This window comes from Pezoporus flaviventris, unplaced genomic scaffold, assembly GCF_033815535.1.
Source record: "Pezoporus flaviventris isolate CSIRO_AGI_PZ_B2104156 unplaced genomic scaffold, CSIRO_AGI_Pfla_v1 ptg000030l, whole genome shotgun sequence".
NCBI classification, from domain to species: domain Eukaryota; kingdom Metazoa; phylum Chordata; class Aves; order Psittaciformes; family Psittacidae; genus Pezoporus; species Pezoporus flaviventris.
This window is the reverse complement of record NW_026892578.1, coordinates 11,663,890-11,685,313: the sequence shown is the minus strand read 5'-3', so window position 1 is coordinate 11,685,313 and position 21,424 is coordinate 11,663,890. Positions and strand designations below refer to the sequence as shown.

The 21,424-nt window shown below is 38.7% G+C and overlaps 1 protein-coding gene across 5 annotated transcripts in view; it reads right to left on the bottom strand.

The window, feature by feature from the left end:
- The window catches only part of MSL3 (MSL complex subunit 3), a 49,452-nt gene extending 29,203 nt beyond the window's left edge, over window positions 1-20,249 (bottom strand). Inside the window, exons 1-13 of one of the 5 annotated variants that reach the window (XM_061459915.1) lie at window positions 20,068-20,217; window positions 17,989-18,071; window positions 17,409-17,504; window positions 16,771-16,871; window positions 15,787-15,878; window positions 14,549-14,671; window positions 13,922-14,082; window positions 11,990-12,148; window positions 11,257-11,519; window positions 10,730-10,839; window positions 10,456-10,555; window positions 9,940-10,024; window positions 319-1,223 (exon numbers count right to left, since the gene is read on the bottom strand). In XM_061459915.1, the coding sequence (XP_061315899.1) occupies window positions 1,124-1,223; window positions 9,940-10,024; window positions 10,456-10,555; window positions 10,730-10,839; window positions 11,257-11,519; window positions 11,990-12,148; window positions 13,922-14,082; window positions 14,549-14,671; window positions 15,787-15,878; window positions 16,771-16,871; window positions 17,409-17,504; window positions 17,989-18,071; window positions 20,068-20,166 (1,572 nt within the window). In that variant the 5' untranslated portion in view covers window positions 20,167-20,217 and the 3' untranslated portion in view covers window positions 319-1,123. Of the gene's footprint in view, window positions 1-318; window positions 1,224-9,939; window positions 10,025-10,455; window positions 10,556-10,729; window positions 10,840-11,256; window positions 11,520-11,989; window positions 12,149-13,921; window positions 14,083-14,548; window positions 14,672-15,786; window positions 15,879-16,770; window positions 16,872-17,408; window positions 17,505-17,988; window positions 18,072-19,394; window positions 19,907-20,067 lie in introns of those variants that run through there. The other 4 variants (XM_061459919.1, XM_061459920.1, XM_061459917.1 and 1 more) reach the window with 4 other exon arrangements.
- Window positions 20,250-21,424: the final 1,175 nt, after the last annotated feature.

Sequence of the window (21,424 nt, the reverse complement as noted above, 5' to 3'; positions counted from 1 at the left end):
GAAATAGCAGAAGGCCACAGTTCTACCTCAAGGTTTGGATGAGCATCAAGAAAAGAATTATATTTCAATAAATTTCTACTGAATATGTTTTCAGATTTCTAGGAATTCTGATTGTACTGAATCCCTATTTCCAGAGCTAAAGTGTTTTAAACTGTCTTAAGAGACATTCTTCAAGTCTACAGAAGAAAACCCAATGATACAGAAAGGGTTTCTCTCCCTATGTTGCCAGTGCTCCCACCTCCTTTATATGCATACTTAACAATCTCAAAAATACTAATCAAGCACAAACAAGGCATTATAAGCAGGTAAAATCACACATTTACATAGCAGCTACTGTGAACTTTATTAAGAAAATAAGTGTTTGCCAGTTAAACTACCATCACTTTATTGACTTCTCCGGTTACCTGTAGAAAATCAGTTCAGTCATAATGGCTCTGGAAACCACTTATTGCCAAGTAAATATTGAATCACTGGCAATGCGTGCTCTCCTTGGAACTCTGGCAGCCTTACCATGAAAAGAACTATATACACCTTTGCAAAATGCAAAGCAAGCAACACATCTTTCATTCAAGCAGCAAAGTTATTGTTGAGGCAGATACCATGCTAGACAAACAGCGAGAACACCTTTATATTAAGCAATCTTTTTTGTCGTGACAGTTCCACAAAATGAAGTGCAATCTGCGAGGGTAAAAGGTCCGTAAGGTATCAGTTACTCATTCTCTTGTGTAGCTGTGTAGTCAAGTCTTGTTTCTTAGGCTGGAGTGGTTGAGCTAAACCAAACACAGCATGATGATCCATCTTCATGAAAATGTCCTCTTGCTAATGCATCTGCTTTTGCCTCCTTCGCTATTTAATAGTCTTATGCAGTCCCATGCACTAGAAGTCAGGACAAGGCTTCTTCATTCATCTGGAGTCAGAGTTAATATTCAATCCTCTAAGCAACTCAATACAGTTTATACACACCTCTGAAAAGAAGTTCCCCATTCCTAAGTAATCCAACCATTACTATTTCTTCAACTCCAGAAGTTGTTTTAGTTGCTTTTTCATCTTCAGCTTGTAGCCACGTGGCAAAATAGCATTGTCATGGGCTACGTTAGGTAGGATTTAATCTTTATTAATAGTTTCAGTAGATTGCCCGAGGATTTTTTGTACTGTAGTAGGCTTCACATGCAGCTACATAAGCAGATTCTGGGAAGAAATCATCATGGTATTCTGCTAAAAACCTAAGAAGAAAGCACATCAAAAAAAGAACAGAACATACAACATTTAAGAGAAAAGCTATTTTCAAATTAATTTTTAAACTCAGCAAAACCACAGCCTGGGAATTAAGAATCACTGCACTTTGAAAGTTGGCATACAAAAAGGCTTGCCCTATTTTTACAAGTTCTACAGCTTTCCCTTACCATTCCCAAATCAAGTAGTAATTAAAAAAGTTGCTTAAAAAAAAAAATTCTAAAAATTGAAGATACACTCAGAAAGGAATGCAAAGAACTATGACAGAAGAAAAAAAACAAAACCGAAAGTATCTGTCTGCAACTTCTGTCAGTGACCCGCTCAGCATACTATTTTCATTTATGTCAAACCCAGGATTTTCAGTTATCACTATGCAGTATCTTATATAAGTGCCCAGTAACCATTGAGTCAAACTGTACCTTTTAAGGCAAGCAAACTTATGATTTGTTGTTTCATGTGCTTGTGCATTAGGGTCTCCACCTCTCAGAAGTATCTGATTTAAATATGGCTCTCAAAGATAAAATGCATCTGTAAATCCGGTTCCCTAATTTCAGATTTCTGCAAGATGGTCTTCAAATACTACTGAAACAGCCAAGCACCCAATATTTTATCATGTCTTCCTGCTCTGCTAACATACAACTCTACATTCAGCCCTAAACCAAAGAAAAACACTGTTGCTACTAATACCAGCTACAAACAACTAAAATGACATTACACTTTCTGCTCCTTCTTTTGTATACAAAGATGCCACATATGCAAGTGGGGGCAAATAGGCAAAATGGCTCTTAAACCATGAATTACATGATCAAGCTGTACCTCAGGAACACAGCCACCCCCCCACCCCACCCCCCAAAAAAAAACCCACCAAACAAAACCAGAACAAAACAAAAACCACATTATCTTCAAAAATACCTGGATGTTAAAGATCAGCATCAATGATCATGGCAAAATGCTAGCCACACGTTCTCTGTGTTAAAGCAGAAAGTAATGGAAACAACAGAGAACACTGTCATTTGCAGAATCTAGTTTTCTCTCAGAACCCCTGGCTAGGGAGATGACTTCACTATTGGAAGCTAAAAACAAGCAGTTTTCCATAACCATTACTCTGGACACAGAAAGTCCAAATTGAAAAAAGTACAGGTGACTGCAATTAAAACCACAGTGTTTCTGCAGCAGTTACACTACTTGAACTAGGCGTGTCCTTTGATCTTAGTCGAGCCAAAACATCAAAGAATACTGACAAAGGTTCTCCATATAAGGCAATCTAAATTTTATCAGGAATATATTAATTGCTGAGAGCTCTTGTCATTAATACCACCCAACACAGACTTTCCTAGCTTTATCATGCCGTAAGTTGCTCTAATACTTTATGGTTTGTTTTAGACTTTTTTTTTCCATGAGATAAGAGATATCCCTTAAAAACAATTCAATGATACACAGGAACAGTTCACACACAATCAGATCCTCTTGATTTTGAGCAAAATGTGTCAGTCATTTGCACTACACACACATCCCTCACCCTAAGAAAACCACTACAAAAGACTACCAACATTATAGCAACATAGAAGTTAATAAAATACCCAAGTCATCAACTGCTATGATCTCTGACTGTAGTTAGCAATAAATCACTGTCTGGGATATGTGGGGTTGGTATGAAGTGAGTACGAGAAGGCCTAAAACTTCACTGACTCAAGTCTTTTAACATACACAGACTGTAGAAGATTAACATCAGCCACACCTGAATTTAATAGTGCTTCATTAACATACATTAATGTCTTGAAGAGATAAACGAACTACAATGTCATTGGGTAACGTTCCATAAAACACAGTACCAAGTGCTAGATCATATAAAGGAGTACGTTAAAAAAAAAAAAAAAAAATCAGTAAAACAAAGGAACCTTCAGAGGACATTGGATAACTGACAGTTCCAAGAATTTTAAGGCCATGTAATGGGAAACAGGTTTATTTTCTCTTATAGGTTTCCAGACTTTGCTTAAGATCATTGGTCATAAATGCCAGTTTGGTGCAAGCTGAAGTAACAGCTTGTAAGGATGAGAAATATTAGGTGAGATGCATGTAGCACAGCTAAGAAAGCAGAATGCATGCAGTCAAATCTACATTTCTTTGTTCTTATTGTAACAGTTGCAAAAACCAATTCCCCAGAGCTAGCAAATACAAATCACTTTCTGCAGAGAAGCAAGAGGAAAAAAGGCAGAAAAACACACAATCAGCTTCTGTCCCAAACACTTAGGTATCTTTCTCTATACAGAGAGCAGTGACTCTTCTGAAGCTGCATTGTATTCAAACTAGATCACAGTGCAGAAAGCCAGCACAAAAATATTAAGTCTTTCAAGACCCCTAGGTATGGATATCTGCTAATGCTTTGCTTTTGGAAAAGCTGAAATAACACAAAAATCAGTTACACTGGTACCTGCAAGTCATGAGCCAAGATTTAAAAAACAGAGGCAGCTGTACTAAGCAAGCAGAGCCAGTGTTCAGCTATAGCTCAGAAAGCACATTGCTATTTAGCTATTCAGATATTGTTTCATTACTTTCAATTTATAAATCTGATAAATTCAACCACCTGTTGCATTGCCTTTTTCATACAGAGTTCATATGTATACACCTACACAGTGAAACTGCTTATGAGTAACCCAGTTTTGAGATGCACAGTCCACACAGACATCCAGATTTAAGACTGCATAATTTTTCTCATCATGAGCACCCATAAAAAGAATACTTATGCTTTACACTCATGCTCATGAGGTACATAGAGGTAACATGGCACAACGCAGCTATTTCCCTCTCTACCACAGGTTCCTAGAAGAGCAATGTTTCAGAAAGGACTAGAGGGGATGCAGACAAGGGAAACAAACATACGGGCAACCTAGCTTGCCGAATTCTTATGTTCTGATCCTCAAGTGTGGCATTCTGTAAGCAAGCTTACCTCAGGTGACTCCAAGCAAGAGCCTCCCAAATAATACTACCACGTGCCTGAGAGTTATCCAGGCAAATCTGCCAAAAAGAGCCATAGAACTATCATTACCCACATTAAAAGGCCACTTGACATACATATGTGAGAATATTTCTCAACAGTGTCATTGAATTAACGAGCTTTAAGACTGTCATCTGGTAGCAAAACCTTACCTGAACAGTCTCTGCATGAAGAAAAACCATTCTAAACATGAACTAGCAAGCATAAATAAGCTCAGGGACAGCTTGAAGAATGTGAAAATTACAAAGAAAGCAAAATTTTAATCATTCTAAGAAGGACAACCTCAGCCATAGAAGAATACAGAGTTAAGAGGAAAAGTTTCCAGGTAGGTTACATTTACATACTTTTGTTGCAGAGTTCAGGAAGGTAAGCAGATGCTTTGATGAGATCAGTGGTCTCAGCTAGATGCTGTTTGAAAGGCAACTGTAATGATCTATCTATAGGCATTTGCTTAAAAAACATGATGGATCCTAACTCTGTGAGTCACCTCATCAAAAGAAATGTCATCTGCAGATTAAGAAGCTATCTCTTCTCTGAGACTATAACTTGAAAGAAGGATTTGAAAGCTTAAAAGCTTAGTTTCACACAAAAGTATATGCCACCACCTGACCCTCACCCCTTCTGGTGATAAGACATTTCTCCATCTGGAAGACTCTTCAGGTCAAAAGCTCACCAATACAAAGCTCATCATAACCCCAATGCAGTCAACAGAACAAATGAAGTGAGAAATTTCAGATGTTCATTCTCATAATGAACATGTCAAAGGAACAAACAGGCTTGTTTTATTGACTGGACTCTTGTCACTCATCCACATACAGGAACAGAGATAATCTTCCTGGGCCTTTAAAGGGCATGCACAGATAACTCTGAAGATGCAAACATAACATCTCCAGTAACCATGCTGAGTGAGTGAAAATTAGAAGTGGTACCTTCTAGCAGACCTTTTGGGAAAAGTCTTAAAAGGGCTCAATACAGGAATCCTTGGTTGGTCTTGAGGATGAAAACCCACTTTTGGCAATGCCAGCACAGATCCCAGAATAAATTCTTTAGAGCTGTCTTCTAAAAAAGCTATCGTAAAACATTTAAAATATTTTGGGAACCTCTCACTTCAGATGCATGACCCAAACCCCTCATTTACACACCCAGGCACCTGATAATTTGGTAAACAGAAGAGTGTCAAGAAGAATAAGCACACACAAGCAGATTCTGCAGATCAACGAGGTAAACAAAAGCATACTGGAAATAAACCATATAATACCAGGTACTCATTGACCAAGAAGCACTCAACATAAAGGTGCCAAAAGTTTGAGAGGTCCCAACAAGGCAGTTACCTTTCTACTCACTCAATGATCAGTGAAGCCCAAATAGAGCAACAGTAATGACCTAAAATATGGCATATACATTCACTGTGCAAGTAGAATTCCTTCAAAGCATTTCAAAACCTAGAAAACAACATTCATTTGCCTGCCTCTAAACCCACACCTGTCCACATTCAAACCTTGACTTTCTTACAGTTAGGCTCCAATTCCATAAAGTTTTCTAGTATGTCAGAATTGCTATGCTGCACAGATTTTTTTTGCCAAGTAATCAGTTAATCCCAAAATTGAGATAGAAAACCCCTAATCAATATAAGTAACAACAGTAGCAGTATTGCCTTCTTCATGATCTTTCAAAAAGTGTTTAATCAGTTGTCTTAACTTTATTAAGTAACCTTAACTTTACTAAGTCACAGTGAGCAGGAATTCAGTCACAAGCAACTTCACCTAAATTCTATTCCATTCGCCATGTGCAATACTTAATTTTTTCATTCTCAGATCACCACTAATAACCTCTCATTAATTGCACATTAGCACAGACTAGTGGTCATACTTCACCACTGCAGTTACTACACTAAAAGCACTGTGCTACAAAAAAAAAAAAATCTGTTTCTTAAAGTTACTTCAAAAACTTTGTCAATTTTCTATATACACATCTTATTATCACAGCCTTCTAATTTGGTCATGTTCTGACTTGGCTTCCTTCTCATAAAACACTCAACATAAATAAAGTACTTTTAAGTTTAAAATGCTTTTCAACCCATGGAGCTGAGTGGGACAATAGATACAAGCAGGTAATGGAAAAACTGAGATCTAAAATGAAAGAGAAAACTTACAGGATATCCTGAATTTGAAATATCAGTGGGTTTTTAACAAGACCAAAGTCTTTGACCATTAAGAACGCAGCTTTCCACAATATGAAATACCATATCTGCCTCATCTGGAAAAACTTACTTGAAATTTTAGACGTGTTATTTTAGAAATATTTCATCACTCACTTGTTATTCTGTATTTCACAAAAGTCTAAATACCTATGGCTTTCTGAAGTGTTGTATCATTTACTTGCCTTTTCTTGTTAAAAGGCAAATGACTTGTGACTTAAATTCCCTCCCTGAAGATGGGTCCTGCTATTTTAAAAACAGACATGTTATATTCTCCTAATTTTTTAAGTAAATCCTACTTGTCAACAGCCCTGACAAGTAACCTCTCCAATTCCAACAGTTTCCCAAGTCAAGGCTGTGCTCAAATCAATGGAAACTGCAAACCAAAAACTGGCACCTTCTTGCCTATCATTTCTCATCACTTAAGCAGCCTCTGGAGGCATGCTAGGCACCTCACAACATAGAAAAGTCATTCATCTAGTTCCAGCCCCTCTTGCCATGGGCAGGTACACCTCCCACTAGACCAGGTTGCTCAAAGCCCAGTCCAACCTGGCCTTGAACACTGACACAGCTGGGGCACCCACAGGGTATCTGGGCAATTTATTCATGTTTTCAAAGAAGAAATTTTCATTATGCACACTTCTAGAAAGCTGCACTAAGTACAAACAGTACAGCTTTTACATATTATGAAAGTCAAAAGATGCATTTGATACATCCCTTAAAATATATGTTGTCTGGGCAACTGAGATCAATCTCATCTAGCAGCAGTCTGAGGGCATGACTGGAAAATACTACTCATGTAGCATCTCAAATGAATTTAATGCATCTATCAAGTACTGAGCAAACTCAATAAAACAAGCTTCCAGACAAAGTGTTATTATATTAAATAAGTCTCAGTTTTTCAGCCCACATGAGAGTAATAGTACAAATGTTAAATGCAACTGTAAATTTTACCCATAAAAATCACAATTCAAAATTAAATCAGTATCTATACTAGAACAGAATCAGTTGTGTACCCCATGAAAGATTTAAAAATACATAGAGCTGCTTATGTTGGAACTACTCTACCCAGAATTCAAAGAAGATTCAGAAACAGTTTTATTAAAGCAAACAGATAGCTTCAATCCCTTATCTGCTATTAGAAAAATAAAGAAAAGGAGGGTACTTCAGCTTGTCACAAGAGCAATTCACTAAAACAAATCAGGCAATCTTAAGTAAATTGGTTGCTATCATCTAGTGCATACAGACTGTGTAGGACAGTTCTTATCTTTCAAAAGGTAAGCCAGAATAGAAGTGACAGAAAATATTTTTAATAAACATCCATTAATCCTTTCATTCCCCAAAACAGAAAGACGGAATGTGAAAATTGAACATCTAGTACAAGGTATCACCTCAGCCTCAAGTTTTCTCTTGTGATGACAAACAGATAACACAGAAGTATTTCTGTGACAAAAGTCTGAACAAGTTTCTAGGAAATGTAATTGTTTGACCTACTTCAATAAAATATAAAACAAAGAAATAAATGCCCAAATGAAAGATGTCCTAAAGCACCATGAATACATGTTGAAAAAAACCCTAATCATTTGCACTAGTTTCTATGTTACCTATTTGAATACACAAGCAGTAGCGTATCCAGTAAGAAAACTAGTCCAAGAAGATGACAAATCTACCTAGTATGGAATGATTCCTACAGCAGTAACTGTAACTTGGAAGCATTTTCAGGAAGGTTCTTAACTTGAACAATCCTGGTGAAACCACAGAAATCAACATATTCAGCACAGAAATGTTGAGAACAGCATTAGCAAAACATAAATGACACTGGCTTAGAGAGCACTTAAAAAACCACACAGCCTTCAAAAATTTTATTGAACCAGATATGCAATATCCACACTATGCTTGGCTTGGGGTGCTCATTTTTGTTTAGTTGTAGTCTGGTCTTAAGGACAGAATTTCCACAAGTACTGGAGCACACTTCTGGTTCTGTTTTCCAAAAGAAATCTAGCTTATCTATGCAGAGCACTCTGCAGTGCAACACAACTCATGGTAAGTGGGAATTACCAAGAGATTTGCTTCAAAAGCGCAGTTCTACCTGACCTAAAAATGCTGCTGGGGAAATGTCTTCTGATTTTTTTTCTGTTTTAAATTTTTATTTATAGGTGACTACACCTTATACCAAGATAATCAAATGGAAAAATAAGACACATATGAATACTATCGCTAGAACTTTCAGTTTAATCATCTCCCTGCTTGTATGGAGGCTGTGGAACACATTTCCTCCTTCTATTCCACACCACCACAGATCATCCATACAATGGGTATGAAAAAACTCCACTTAAGATGCTAAAGAGACCTGCTCTGCCCAACACAGAAGAATCTAACAGGCAGAGGTCTGAAAAACTGATTTGATCCACAGCGAGTTAAGCACCCTCAATAATATTCATTCCAAGCAAAAACAGGTTTCCAACAATAAGTACCAATCCTGTCGTGTTAAACACAGATTGAATACTAACTAGTATGTGACAAAACAGAGCTGTAAAAAGAAATAACTCAAATTAAATGTTTCGAGAGAAAAAATTCGTATTGTAGAAATTTTGACATTTAAGACATCTTTTATTTTAAATTTAAAAATGAAGTAAAAACATTTTGAAGTTTTCACCTCCCTCATCTCCAATAGGACTTTTGATATGCTAGTGCCGCATCATGTTACTTTTCAGTATGTGGCTACATAGAAGAGTTTTTGACCAAAATTAAATTACAAATTCCACATTTGTTCCAGATATTTACCATTTACATCACTTTCTTCTGAAAGCTTTTCTTGGCAAATTTATTTTCCACTGTATTGGTGCTGCACAACACAGTGACACACTAGGTATCTAACCACCACTACTGCAACGTCACCCAGAACTACTAACTAGAGTACCTGACTGACAAAGATGACTGTGGTGCAGGTACGATCATAATGACTCCAGCTGTGGAGCTGGTGTGGTGAGAAAGAGCCTGGGTAGGTCTACAAACCCCTGCACTGCCTAACAGAGAAACCTTTCTGTTCAAGGCTCAATTAGGACAGCTATTTCTTTTAAAAATCTACCATAATTAAAAACATGTTCTAATGCACAAGTTTCTTCCCCTGCTAGTACTGATGCACCATCAAAACTCTCAGATTATGCTGTCAAAAATAACAATGCAGTTTTTATTTCTTCACAAAACATGCTTCTTGGCCAAGTCAGAACTGTCATTCTATACAGACTAATAAATGGACTTTTCTACTTCAGCTTTCTATCATTGTGTTTATCAAAATTTTAAGTAGGGAGCTCAGGTTCCTTTCAATTTGAATTACAGGATCAACAGTCTTGTATTAATATTTATTCTAATTGTTATTATTAGAATGTAATAATTTTAACACATTCTTACAGTTACAAAACATTAATATCTTATTTTTAAAATCCTTTGTCATTCCAGGACACTTAGATCTATGTAACAATGAAAACACTGCTGTAGTACACTGTCACATTACCTCAGAAACATTTCAAAGTGTTTTACTAAGGCCTTCAGGTTTTTATCAGGAAAGCACATCTTCCCCAGGATTTCTGGTAGCTTTACTGTAAATAAGAGAAATAATGTTTACACCTGTTCTTGTAAAAGCAACTTCTAATTCCTTTTATCCATTCTACAGAAGACAATAAAAGAATATCTTTTCCCTACAGCCTCCCCTTTTCCTTGCAAGTAACTTGCTGATCTTTCAAAGCCCTACTGAAAAGAAGCATGCTGAGAAAGTGAATGCTGCTTGGTTTAATGCTGTTTGATAGCATATTGGAAGTAATGCTTGTTTGCTTTTGTTAAATGAAGGCTTATAAAGCCAGTAAAAGATAACCAAATTTATGAACAGCCTAAGAGTTTTGAATAGATTAAAATGGACATTTCTCCTAGAATAAAACTAAATGCAATAAGGCAAGCAAAAAACCATGCAAATACAATCATGGAGGCAAGGGGAAGCAATTTTGATTGAGCACAGACTTTTGCATCAGTTTACCAAACATTCGTAGCAAATGTTGAGAGCCATATATATATGAGGGAGGTGGCGGTTGATCACTTGGTGGATAATTTTCTGGCATCAATTTCCAGGACAAAACCTACACATAAAACATTAAAGATTTCATAGCTACCATTTTATAGCACCACAGAACTTTAAAAGCAAAGATGAAATAAGTAATACAAAAAAAAACCTTTTCTGAAATGTAACTCAATCTGAGGTATACAAAACTTTTATTCATGGAATCCAGAACAGTAACATACAAATCTATTACCTCATTCAATTCATTGTTTCTTCTTCCTTCAAAGCCAGTAAAAACCGCACTCCCCTCTTTGCTAGGAGTCAAAGTTATAGGTGAAGATGACCCACTATGGACAGGGGTTTCTTCAAAGCAGAAATAAAAAGAAATCAGAAATAAATTTTAGAATTTGTTTTATGTAACTATAAGCCATTAAACATAATTAAAGTCTGCTGCTAATTTTTTTAACATATTAAACCCTGGAATTTAATAAATATTATTCTGAAGTAGGCTCCCAGAAAAGCAGCTCTTTGAATTCTGTTGAGAAGTGCAGCACCAAAGTACTGAAAATACTGCTCTGTATTTTTCCATTTGGTATAAGACCTCAGAGATAAATAATGGATACAAGAAGTAATGAATTCACACTTCACTCATTCAGTTCAGAGTCTATATTGCGTTAAAAAACAAACACACACACAAAAAACAAACAAACAAACAAAAACCCCAAAAAAGTAAACAGGACTTAAATCTTGCTTAGGGCAACAATTTAGAGCAAAGCTTACTTTTTTCCAGGTGCAAGAAGAGCTTTGGCATAGCAGCTGGGGTCTCAAGATGCCGTCGTTTAGGCTGTGGGGAAGCACTGCTTTCCGATAACCTGTCACAGTTAGAGCTATGACGTGTGGAGCGTCTCAGTGACTGCAGAATTTCAGGTTCAGCTTTTCGCCTTTTTGGTGTGGCTGGCTCCCCTGTTGCAGGCTGGCTGTCAGTTGACTGAGGAGTTGGTGGGTTCAACAGAGGAGGACTTGGAGAAAGCTCCTCCTGATTTCTAGGAAACAAAGGCAGCTTTACAGAAGTGCCTGTAAGAGATAACAGCTCTTCCTTCAAAAGAGATTCTTCAAGTTTCACACATCTTGTTAAATACTTACTCAGATTACACAGTTTCCTCCTAGTAACTATCAAAGTGGTGAGGCCTTCTTGCAAATACTATTTTCCAGAAGTGATTTTTTCAAATTTAAAAGCTAATGAACACAAATCTACATTTCAGCGTAATTTTTTCCCCCCACAAACTTGCAGCATAACTCTGTATCAATCAATACAAACCCCTTTTGTAGCTGCCCAGATGAGAATTCAGGTTCCAAATTCTGAATTCAGGCAAGTTAATTCACAGAAGAGTTCAGCACTTTATCAGGACAATTTTTAAGTCAAAGTCTGTGAGAAATCACCCTATGCTGCCCACATAACCACATTCTATTGCATTTTCCAGGGAAGATAAGTAGTACTAGACTTCTTAACTACCTGTTAGTATTTGTTGAGTTTTCTTTGATGGGAAGAAAGAATTTTGATGAAGTCACTTTCTTAAACTGAGCTTGTTCATAAGGATAGAGCAAAATTAATGGAAGTGTGAAGTCAAAGGTTATTCTCAGCCCATCCACCATCTCTTTACATAGCTCAACACTAGAGGGGAAAAAAAAAAAGAAAACAATTATGAATTTCAAAGTTACATGTCAAAATGTTTCAGTGCAGTTGTAGGAAAGTCCCCTTTAATATACATCATTAACATCTTAACTACAATATGGTCATTTCATCACTGAGTAATGATATGCACACTTAAAGAAAAGTAATTGCTGTAGGTAACTTCAGACAGCCAGATGTTAAAACTCTGCTTAGTAAAGTCAAAGAAAATCATACAATTGTTCTGTTGCTTTACTATTTACTGGATTAATAAAATCACAGTAAATTAAGTTAGTCAGATTTTTTCTGGAAGCATTATTGTGTTTTTCAAAGTTCACTACGCTGAAAAACAAGGCACTTTCCAGAAAAAAATACTCAATAGACTGTCTAACAGGCACATGCAGAATTTGATCTATAGCTGTTGAGATTCAGTTAAGACTGTGTAATATCCATTGACCCAACAAAACTAGATGAATTTGCATTGGAGATCAGCTTCCAGTGCTCCAGTAATCAAAACACTACATATAGAGAGTACCAGGAATTCAAATTTTAGCCTTGTGTAAAAGACTTACAGTGTTAGGAGGTGAGTAGTTGTCCTGCTACAAACAGAACCCAGTACACTGAGTGCAACCTACCTGCAACCTCTCTCCTCTTTGAAGATATTAATCTCTCATGTTTCAAATACATGTACGTGTACGGTAACAGCAATTTGATTCTCATACCCCATCTTACCATTTCATACAACCTGCTAAAACTACTTCCTTTTTTTTTTTTTGAACACTACATATAAATTAGGTCAGGGGGACCATCAGGTGAAGAAATTCTATCATATCCAAGGAGGTCAATTACATTCTGTGTTAGCACAGTAAAGGCAATACTAGAAAGTTGTCAGCTGCATCTCTCCTATTTAATGGATCACTGAACTTATGTAAGTTCTCCTTATTAAAGCACCATCTTTATAGAGGAGGTCGCTTAAACATACACCTTTTTTTAGAAAAAAAAATACAATGTGCATACAGCCTTCTCATTTCTGATGTCTCATGTAACTTCTTGTTTGGGAGATTTTATTACAAAGAAGGAAAGTATGATTAATCTGACATCAGTATAAACCTAGACACTCATAGACCAAAATACTGCAAGGAATAGCATCATTATGCACCACCGAAATAGAACTTAGTAACAAAAGCCAAGAGTTCTCTTTGATAAAATACAAGATTTCACCGCAGTGTAGACTTCGATAAGGAAGCAGCCTCATCTGATATTGAGAACCTTTAACATTACAAAGGAAACAAAAAAAAAATCCCTGCTGCAAAGATGTAGGCTTAACACACTGAATTTGGAATTTTTGTCAACTAAAAAAAAATATATATATATAAAAAAATATCACTTGCACTTCGGAGTTCTTTATGAGGATTTATATAAAATTTTTATCCTTTATAAAATTTGAACCTGCTCAGTTTTACTCAAGCAGGGTATTCTCACATCAGATATGCTCTCTGTACTGAGAAAATGATTCTGAAACAAGAACTTAAAGTTTGCAAGAACTTACACTATAAAAGGCGATATTAAGGTTTTTGCATTATGACTTTTCAGAGTATAGGGACTCTCCCACTGATAAACAAATCGCCAGTGTTACTGTACTTTAGGTATCTGTCAAAAATTTTAAGCCCATAAATAGACATACATCACAGTATAACAGAAGTGAACAGTCTTGAAACAGAACACAGAATGCAAGGTCATTTTTCTTGCAATAAAGGTGGACTAAAGATTACTTACTTCTTCTCTGGTGGCACATAATGAAGATTCATATTGGCATGTGAAGTCATCTGATGGTGCCGAGATCTTTCATTGGCTGAAAAAGCAGCATTAATAGCAAAATGTTTCACATATGACTCCAGGATTGTTATTATGTTTGTCTGACAAGGAAGCTTCACTAGCTGAAATAGAAACAGCAAATTAATGTCTTAGAAAAACAGTCAGTAAGTATACCAAGCTAAAACAGGAGCATGTAATGTACTGACTAGTTTAATTAAGTCTCTATTGCATGAAGGTATTTCAGGTGTGATTCATCTCAACCCTTAAACTGCATTTTTGATCAATCCTTTATAAACATCTGGACAAACAAAACCATGGTCAGGATAACAAGCTTACATTTCCAGCTTTAAAAAACAATCTGCACTCTAACATACAACTGGGTACCGAAATGTACATTCTTAAACACAATGACAACTGTTTTAGCTATTGAGAAGTTAGGTCCCTACACTTTTTACTCTTCCTTACTTTCTAAGCTTACTTTTCCAATAAAGTTCAAAAAAACCCAGGCGTCATACACACAAAAACTACTTCTGAGGGCTGCCCTCCCCAGCCCTCTGTGCACATTCATTTCATAGCTCTTATTCATACCCGTTTTCTTCTATTAATATAGTAACAGTCTTCCTCAAGCTTCTTTTTCAAGACTTCAGGAATTTCTATGCTTATTGCTCTTTCTTCCATGTCCCTTTTTGTATGACTGTCTTGTTCTTCTTTCTACAACAGATCAGTGAAAGAAACAGTATTCATTGTGCTTATGAATGTCAGTGAAAAAGAAGTTCAATACTCAGGATACAATAAAACAATCAAGTTTTGTCATGCAAAAATAAATTATTTTATAGTAATTATTAAGTGGTTAGTAGCCTTACTGTAAGTATAACAATACTGCTTTAAAGTTATTTGCAAATTCATGTTCTAAACGATTAAAATTTAAGCTTTAAACTTTAAATTTAGCATTCAGTTAAGTACTTAACGCAAAAGAATTCAATTTCTTAGGTTTTGCTGCTTCAGATTGCCCACACTGCAGCAACTGAGACCTTCAGAATAATTGTGTATGCTGTTATTTCCTTTTCAATAATGTAGAGACAATACTATATTTTTTTTTTTAAGTCAGCCTTTTACATTTTAATGTAAGGCTAGAGCTGACATGCCTGTTTCACAGTAAAACAAAAGCCAAAAAGATCCTGCTGCTATTCCTGCCATGGGCAAAGACACCTTCCACTAGACCAGGCTACTCAAAGCCCCATCTAACCTGGCCTTGAACACTGCCAGGGATGGGGCAGCCACTTCTCTAGGCAACCAGTGCCAGTGTCTCACCACCCTCACAGTAAATAATTTCTTGCTAGTATCTAATCTAAATCCACCCTATTTCATCTCAAAGGCATTCCCACTTTGCCCTGTTACTACATACCCTTGCAAAAAGTGCCTTTCCAGCTTTCTTGTAGACCCCCTTTAGGTACTAGAAGGCTGCTCTAAGGTGTCCCTGAAGCCTTTTCTTCTCCAGGTTGAACAACCCCAGCTCTATCAGCCTGTCTCCATAGGAAAGGTGCTCCATCCCTCTGATCATATTGTGGCCTTCCTCCTCCTCTTATGTTGGCAGCCCCAGAACTGGACACATAAGTCCAAGTGGGCCCTCACTAGAGCAAAGTAGAGGGAAAGAATCACCTCCCTCAACCTGCTGAACACGCTCCTTTTGATACAGCCTGGCATATGGTTGGTTTTCTGGATTAAACTCCAGCTAAATTACCAGCTGTGGCCTATATTTTATACATCTCAATTTTTTCCATAGTTTCAAATACATCTGAATTCTATTAAGGAGCTCATGAACATACCATTTCTGTCCTCTCTTCTATGTCACTTTCTTCACTTTTTATTTCTTCATCTGTTCCTTCATCACTGTCATCAGAAGAAGAACTACTTATAGCTGTGTAAAAGAGATTTCAGATATTTATATCACATTACTACATTGCAGAGATTAAGACCAAACAATTTCAGGCCTCAATTTTTAAAAAAAAAAAGGGGGGGGGGGGGATTGGAGAGGGACAACCAAACAAAACCACCACAATTAACTTGTTTGTTTAATAAGGATTAATAGTTCTAATTGAATTAAATACACAATTATTATTTACAACATACTATAAACTTTTTAAACATAGAACACAACTTTACAGAAAGTATTCTTGCACCCTCTCTAACTGAAAAAAAAACAAATCACTTTTGAAAGCTCACTATATTACCGAACAACCACTGATCATTTTAATTTTTACTGGACTTTAGTTCTGAACAGGGATTAATGTATTAATCATTCAGTCAGAAGTCTGGATCTGTGCAGCAAGTTAACATAGGTAAGTGCCAGACAGTGTTTCTAGTGTCTTTCAAGCTACAAATCAAAATGCTATGAAATAGAAGACCAGGCTTGAAAGTGAAATCAGCCCATTCAGTTGACATGAAACAGTCCTTCATGCCAGGTAGACTGAGAGTGGGGGGGAGGGGGATGGAGGGGAGATGGGACACAACACCACAACAAACAAAACCCAACAATACACACACACACACCCCCCACTCCCTCACCCCACCTCCCCAACAAAACAAAACACAAACAAACAGCAAAAAAAAAAAAATCACTTATTGCTCCCTAAAATATGTAGGAACAGTAGCAGGGAAAGTGTCTTATATTCTAACACCAAGCAAAAAAAGCTTACTCTTCATATGACTGCTCCATGTATTTCAAATAGGACCATGACACTCTTGTGTCATCCTATGATCAAAAAATTAAAGGCATCACACCTGCTATTAAAGATTGAAAATAAGCTCACAGTTCTCGCTACTCTCATCATTTTCTTCAGCAGGAAGGCTTTTTAATACAGAGTCAACACCAGGCAGCCTGCAACGCCTCTTCTTTCTTCCCTTTCTTCTCCTAAAGAACATAAAATGATTCACTGAAATTCAGCTAATATTATTTGTCTTAACCTAACTAATTATATTACATGCAAATGCCCAGGAAACATATGTTTATTAATTAATGTTGAAATAATTTGGACAATGTTTATTTGAGAGTGGATACCTTAATGTCTGTACATTACCTCATATTTGTGTTCTCAAATGGATCCTCAAAGCCACGGCCAACCAATATAAGATTACCTTTGGCTGAAAAATACTTCCAATTTTCCTAAGTTATTTTTCAAGTACATTTCTTTGGGAAGATGTAGATCCAATACATAGACATTTGGCAGCAGTAGTTAAGAAGAGCATAGTTATTAAGCATTAGTTGTTTAGTGTTATTTAAATGTAGGTATCAACCTCAGTAAGATAAAAGTAGCTCTCTAGAATATACTGGCTGTACAGGGAAGCAGCATGAGCTTAGAGTCCAAAGTCACTTGCAGACACTGGGATGTATCTGTTTGAATCTGAAAACAAACCTCTCATTCATTTTGAGATCAAAAGGATTTCTTACATGCGAGCCACAGCTTTCCGCGCCAATTTACGCTGTAATCTGCGGTTTTCGTCTGTATCGCGAAGAACATGATCTTCAGCTGCCCATCTATCCCAGCTAAGGGTAGGTCAAAAGAAAATTAACAACAGGTATGAAAGGTTTGCATCCTTTTGTATTCATGTGGCTTCAATTCTTGTGTTGCTATAATCTCTCAAATGTTGACTCAACACGCAATGGTGTCTGTAGCACTAACACATGCTATGAATCATCACAGACAGAGACTGCACTCGTGTAATGGCCTTGATAACCAAACAATCCAGGTCTAGATTTAACAAGATATAAATTCAATATATTAATGGAAACCTAGAAGCCACAAGTATATACCAAAGACAGATATCCCATAAAGTTTAAACTTGTAGCTATCAAACTGATCCACTGAAATTTATGGATAGAGACCAACATGTCAACATAAGCAAGTATATTAAAGGCATTCATTAAAGCAAAAATAAGCCTGCAACATTTGATATTCTGTGCGATGCATTTTTTTTCAGAATAATATAGAAGAAATAGAAGAACTGAAACTGCACATACAGGCCCTTACCTTCTATTCCAGCCGTTAAAATGGATCAGATATTCTGGAATCTTTCTGCCTTTCTCATCTTTTCCAACAATAATATCAACGATCTGGAACAAATATTAACAGCATGTATTAAAAAGCTTGAGAAAAAGCCAGCCTTCCAGTACTTAGGGAGCTTATGCACACTGGGAAGAAAAGCAATTATTTATGATAATCAAACATCTACAATTTTGCCAGTGAATACTGATATGAGCAGAAGGAATGGATTATATTAAATGGTAAGAAAAACTAGCTGTTTTATTCAGCACTCTTAACGTTGGGGATTGCTAACCCTCTTTGTCCTCTCCTCAAATGTCCCATGTTTTCAAGACACAAAAGGGAAATGCAAAACAAGGCAGTATCACAACAAGGATAAGCAGATACACATCTGGGCTACTAACGTTTTATCCCATGTGCCATCTCTTCATACTTTCAAAGTAAGGGACAAAATAGTTTATATATATAAAACTCAAAAGTACTGCTGTCTCAAAACAACACAGAATCTTAGCCACTAAACATTAAAAGGCTTTGCGAATAACTGAGCCTTTGTTTCCTTCCTCTCTTTCATATATGTAAAACAGGCCCGTCTGAAAGGGCCTGCTCCTCAAAAAGACATTTCACGTGGATCAGAAGAGCAGCATCAGGACTAGTAATAACAAAGGAATTCTGCCTGCATTTCAGTGGCTCTCAGTAGATCAGGTATCTCCAAACTTATGCAGTAGCTATGCTAATGTTTTAATTCGGGAGTCCAGAATTTAGGAACTATTGATGGAGTCAAGGGCAGTTATGCTGGAGCTTGCCGTATCTGAAAGTAAAGGTGGCACTATCATTTTTCGTACTCGCGTTACCTCTAGGGCTGGCAATTAAAGCTGTTGGGGCAGTCAGAACATACAAATACACATACAGACAAAAGGGCAGCCCAAAACATTACAGGAAGGCAGAAACCCTGATCAAAGATGTTTGAAAAACACTGGTCTACACAACTAGCAAGCTTGCAGCAAAAACATTAATTTGGTCAAAAAAACAGTTTCAACCCTCCCATGTCATCCCTCTCTGCAACTAAACAAACAAAAAAACCAAACAGAACTCTGTTTGCAAACTAGGTACAGACTTCTAATGGAAAAAATATATCCTGTGTCCCACTGATAGCCAAAATCAATATTATATTTACAGCAGTACAACTACAATCACTGTTTTTGAGGCCAGGCCCAAGTGAGTCAGCCACCTCGTACTGCAACACTTACGGTCCATCACTCACTGTTTGCTAACGTATTCCTGTATAACTCTCCTGTACTACCAGTAGCATTTAAATCCCCAAGTAAACGCGGGGGGGGGAATAAATCAAGATCTGCTACAAAAGCTCAGGAATTAAAATAAGATTTCAGAATTACTTTGCAGGTGTTCAGCCGAGAACGGAAGGCGGGAACCGCGACTGTCACTTCCAGAGCCACTCAGCGGCTCCGTTCTCTACCAGCAGCGAGAGCAAGGCCCCGACAGCCCGGACTCCACCGCTCCTTCGTCACCCGGGCAGCGGGACGCCTCCACCCGCAATGGGAAGGCCCAGAGGTCCGTACGAGGCTTCTACCCTCCCCCTAACCCCAGGGCGGAAGAGCGGATGTGAGAGAGAAGCGCCGAGCCCCACGGGGGACCGGGCTGAGGCGGCCAGGGAAGCTGATGGCGGCACAAGGGCGGGAGGGGAAGGAGAGGCCCAGCAGGCACGGGCACCGCCTCGCTTTGTCTCACAGCTCGTGACGATGGGCGCCCCCCTCCCCGCGGCCTCTCCGCCTGCTCCCCTCTCCCTGGGCCTGCGTCCGTTCCCCGCAACAAGTGCTGCTGGCGGAACTGCCTCCCTCCCTCCGCTTCCTCTCCGGCTGAACCCGCAGCTGCTTCCCCAGCCGCCTCCCGCCCGGGGGCGCATGCAACGCCCAGGGGAGCGTTAACGGCAGCACCGGCCCCGCCCCGCCGCGCTCCCTCCCTCCCGCCCGGCCACGGCGGAAGCGGAGGGGGTGGAGGAGGGTTATCTATAAGGGGGTGAGTAGGGAAGGGTCGCGCGCGGTGTGTCACCTTGGCATCATAGAGCACTTTGGCTTTGGTGGGGTCGGGCTCGAAGCACAGAACTCTCTCCCCACGGTGGAACTTAAATTTCATTCCCCGCGAGGTCATTTGTTCATCATGGCGAAAAGGAGAGGAGCCACGCCCCTCCAATGGAGGAGGTGCTGCGGCTGGGCCCGCCACGCCTACAGGCGGCGGGCGGGTCGGAGAGGGAGCGCTTCTTTCTGGGATCTCCGTGTGCCCCCTGGAGCTGGGGTGCCCTTTCGTACCAGCCCACGGGGTGTCTGGCACGGGAGTCGGCCGCGGGAGGGGGTAGTGCTGAGGGGAGGGAGGGCAGCCGCCTGGGGCTGCGTGGGGCGAGAGCTCTAGGCCTTATTGAATCACCCGGCTTTGCCGCTCCCGTGAACATGGCGCCGCCCGCAAGAGCAGGTGCTAGGGAGTGTGTTCTGAGAACACCAGCAGCCCTTCCCTCCGTTACTGCTTCCCTTGAACATCACCCCACAGTCCCCATTCCCTACGCTGCTTCTGGTGTTCTCCTGTAAGCAAAGAGCCTCCCTGTACTCCAAAGATGTTTTTTTATATATATTGTAACCTCCCTCAACGGTTTGTTGTTGATCTTTCGGCCTTCCTGTGAGAAAACAAATTGGAAATAAAGAGGCTGTTGGACTAGAAACTCAATTACCTGAAGTTTGATTTATCTTTCCAATGTTCAGTTTAAAATTTTTCATGTCTCAAACAGGATGTAAATTGTGGAAATACTCATCAGTTGGCAGTTTCCTTAACCACGTACTTTCTGCTGACTGAAGGTACTGATGGGGGTTCAGTCAGGGGAATACTGCAGTTTCTCACGCAATTAGATGCTCCCTCAGGCCATTACAATTTTGGTGCCGGTTCTGCATTTCCAATTTACACGAGACCGTGACAGAGCCAGGAGGCCTGGGCCTTGCAGAAAGAACAGTTAATTTGTGATGATTTAGCATTTCTGAACTTACTTTTCTGTGAAGGCTGTTCAGGAGGTAGATGACTAAACAGAGAAAGGCGACTGTGCAACTGTGAGTCTATGCTAGTCTGGTGCTGATGGGAAGAGATGTTTAAATCCTTTCTTACGGTCTCTGAGGCTGACTGATAGAAAAACTGGAAATGGGAAGGAATGCCATGGCAGAGAACATACTAAGGAGCTGCTAATGTATTACCAGAAGGTTTCCAAAGGGAAAAGGCAATAGGAGATTCCCAGAAAACATGATTCTGAGGGGATGATTGCTCCCAGGGGTAGTATGGACGAGTATTCAGTTTCTCTTGATTCATTTTTTTTATAGTAGGGGTGGTGGGAAAAACCTGTGAACTTGCTGCTCAGACAGGGTGGAGTGAG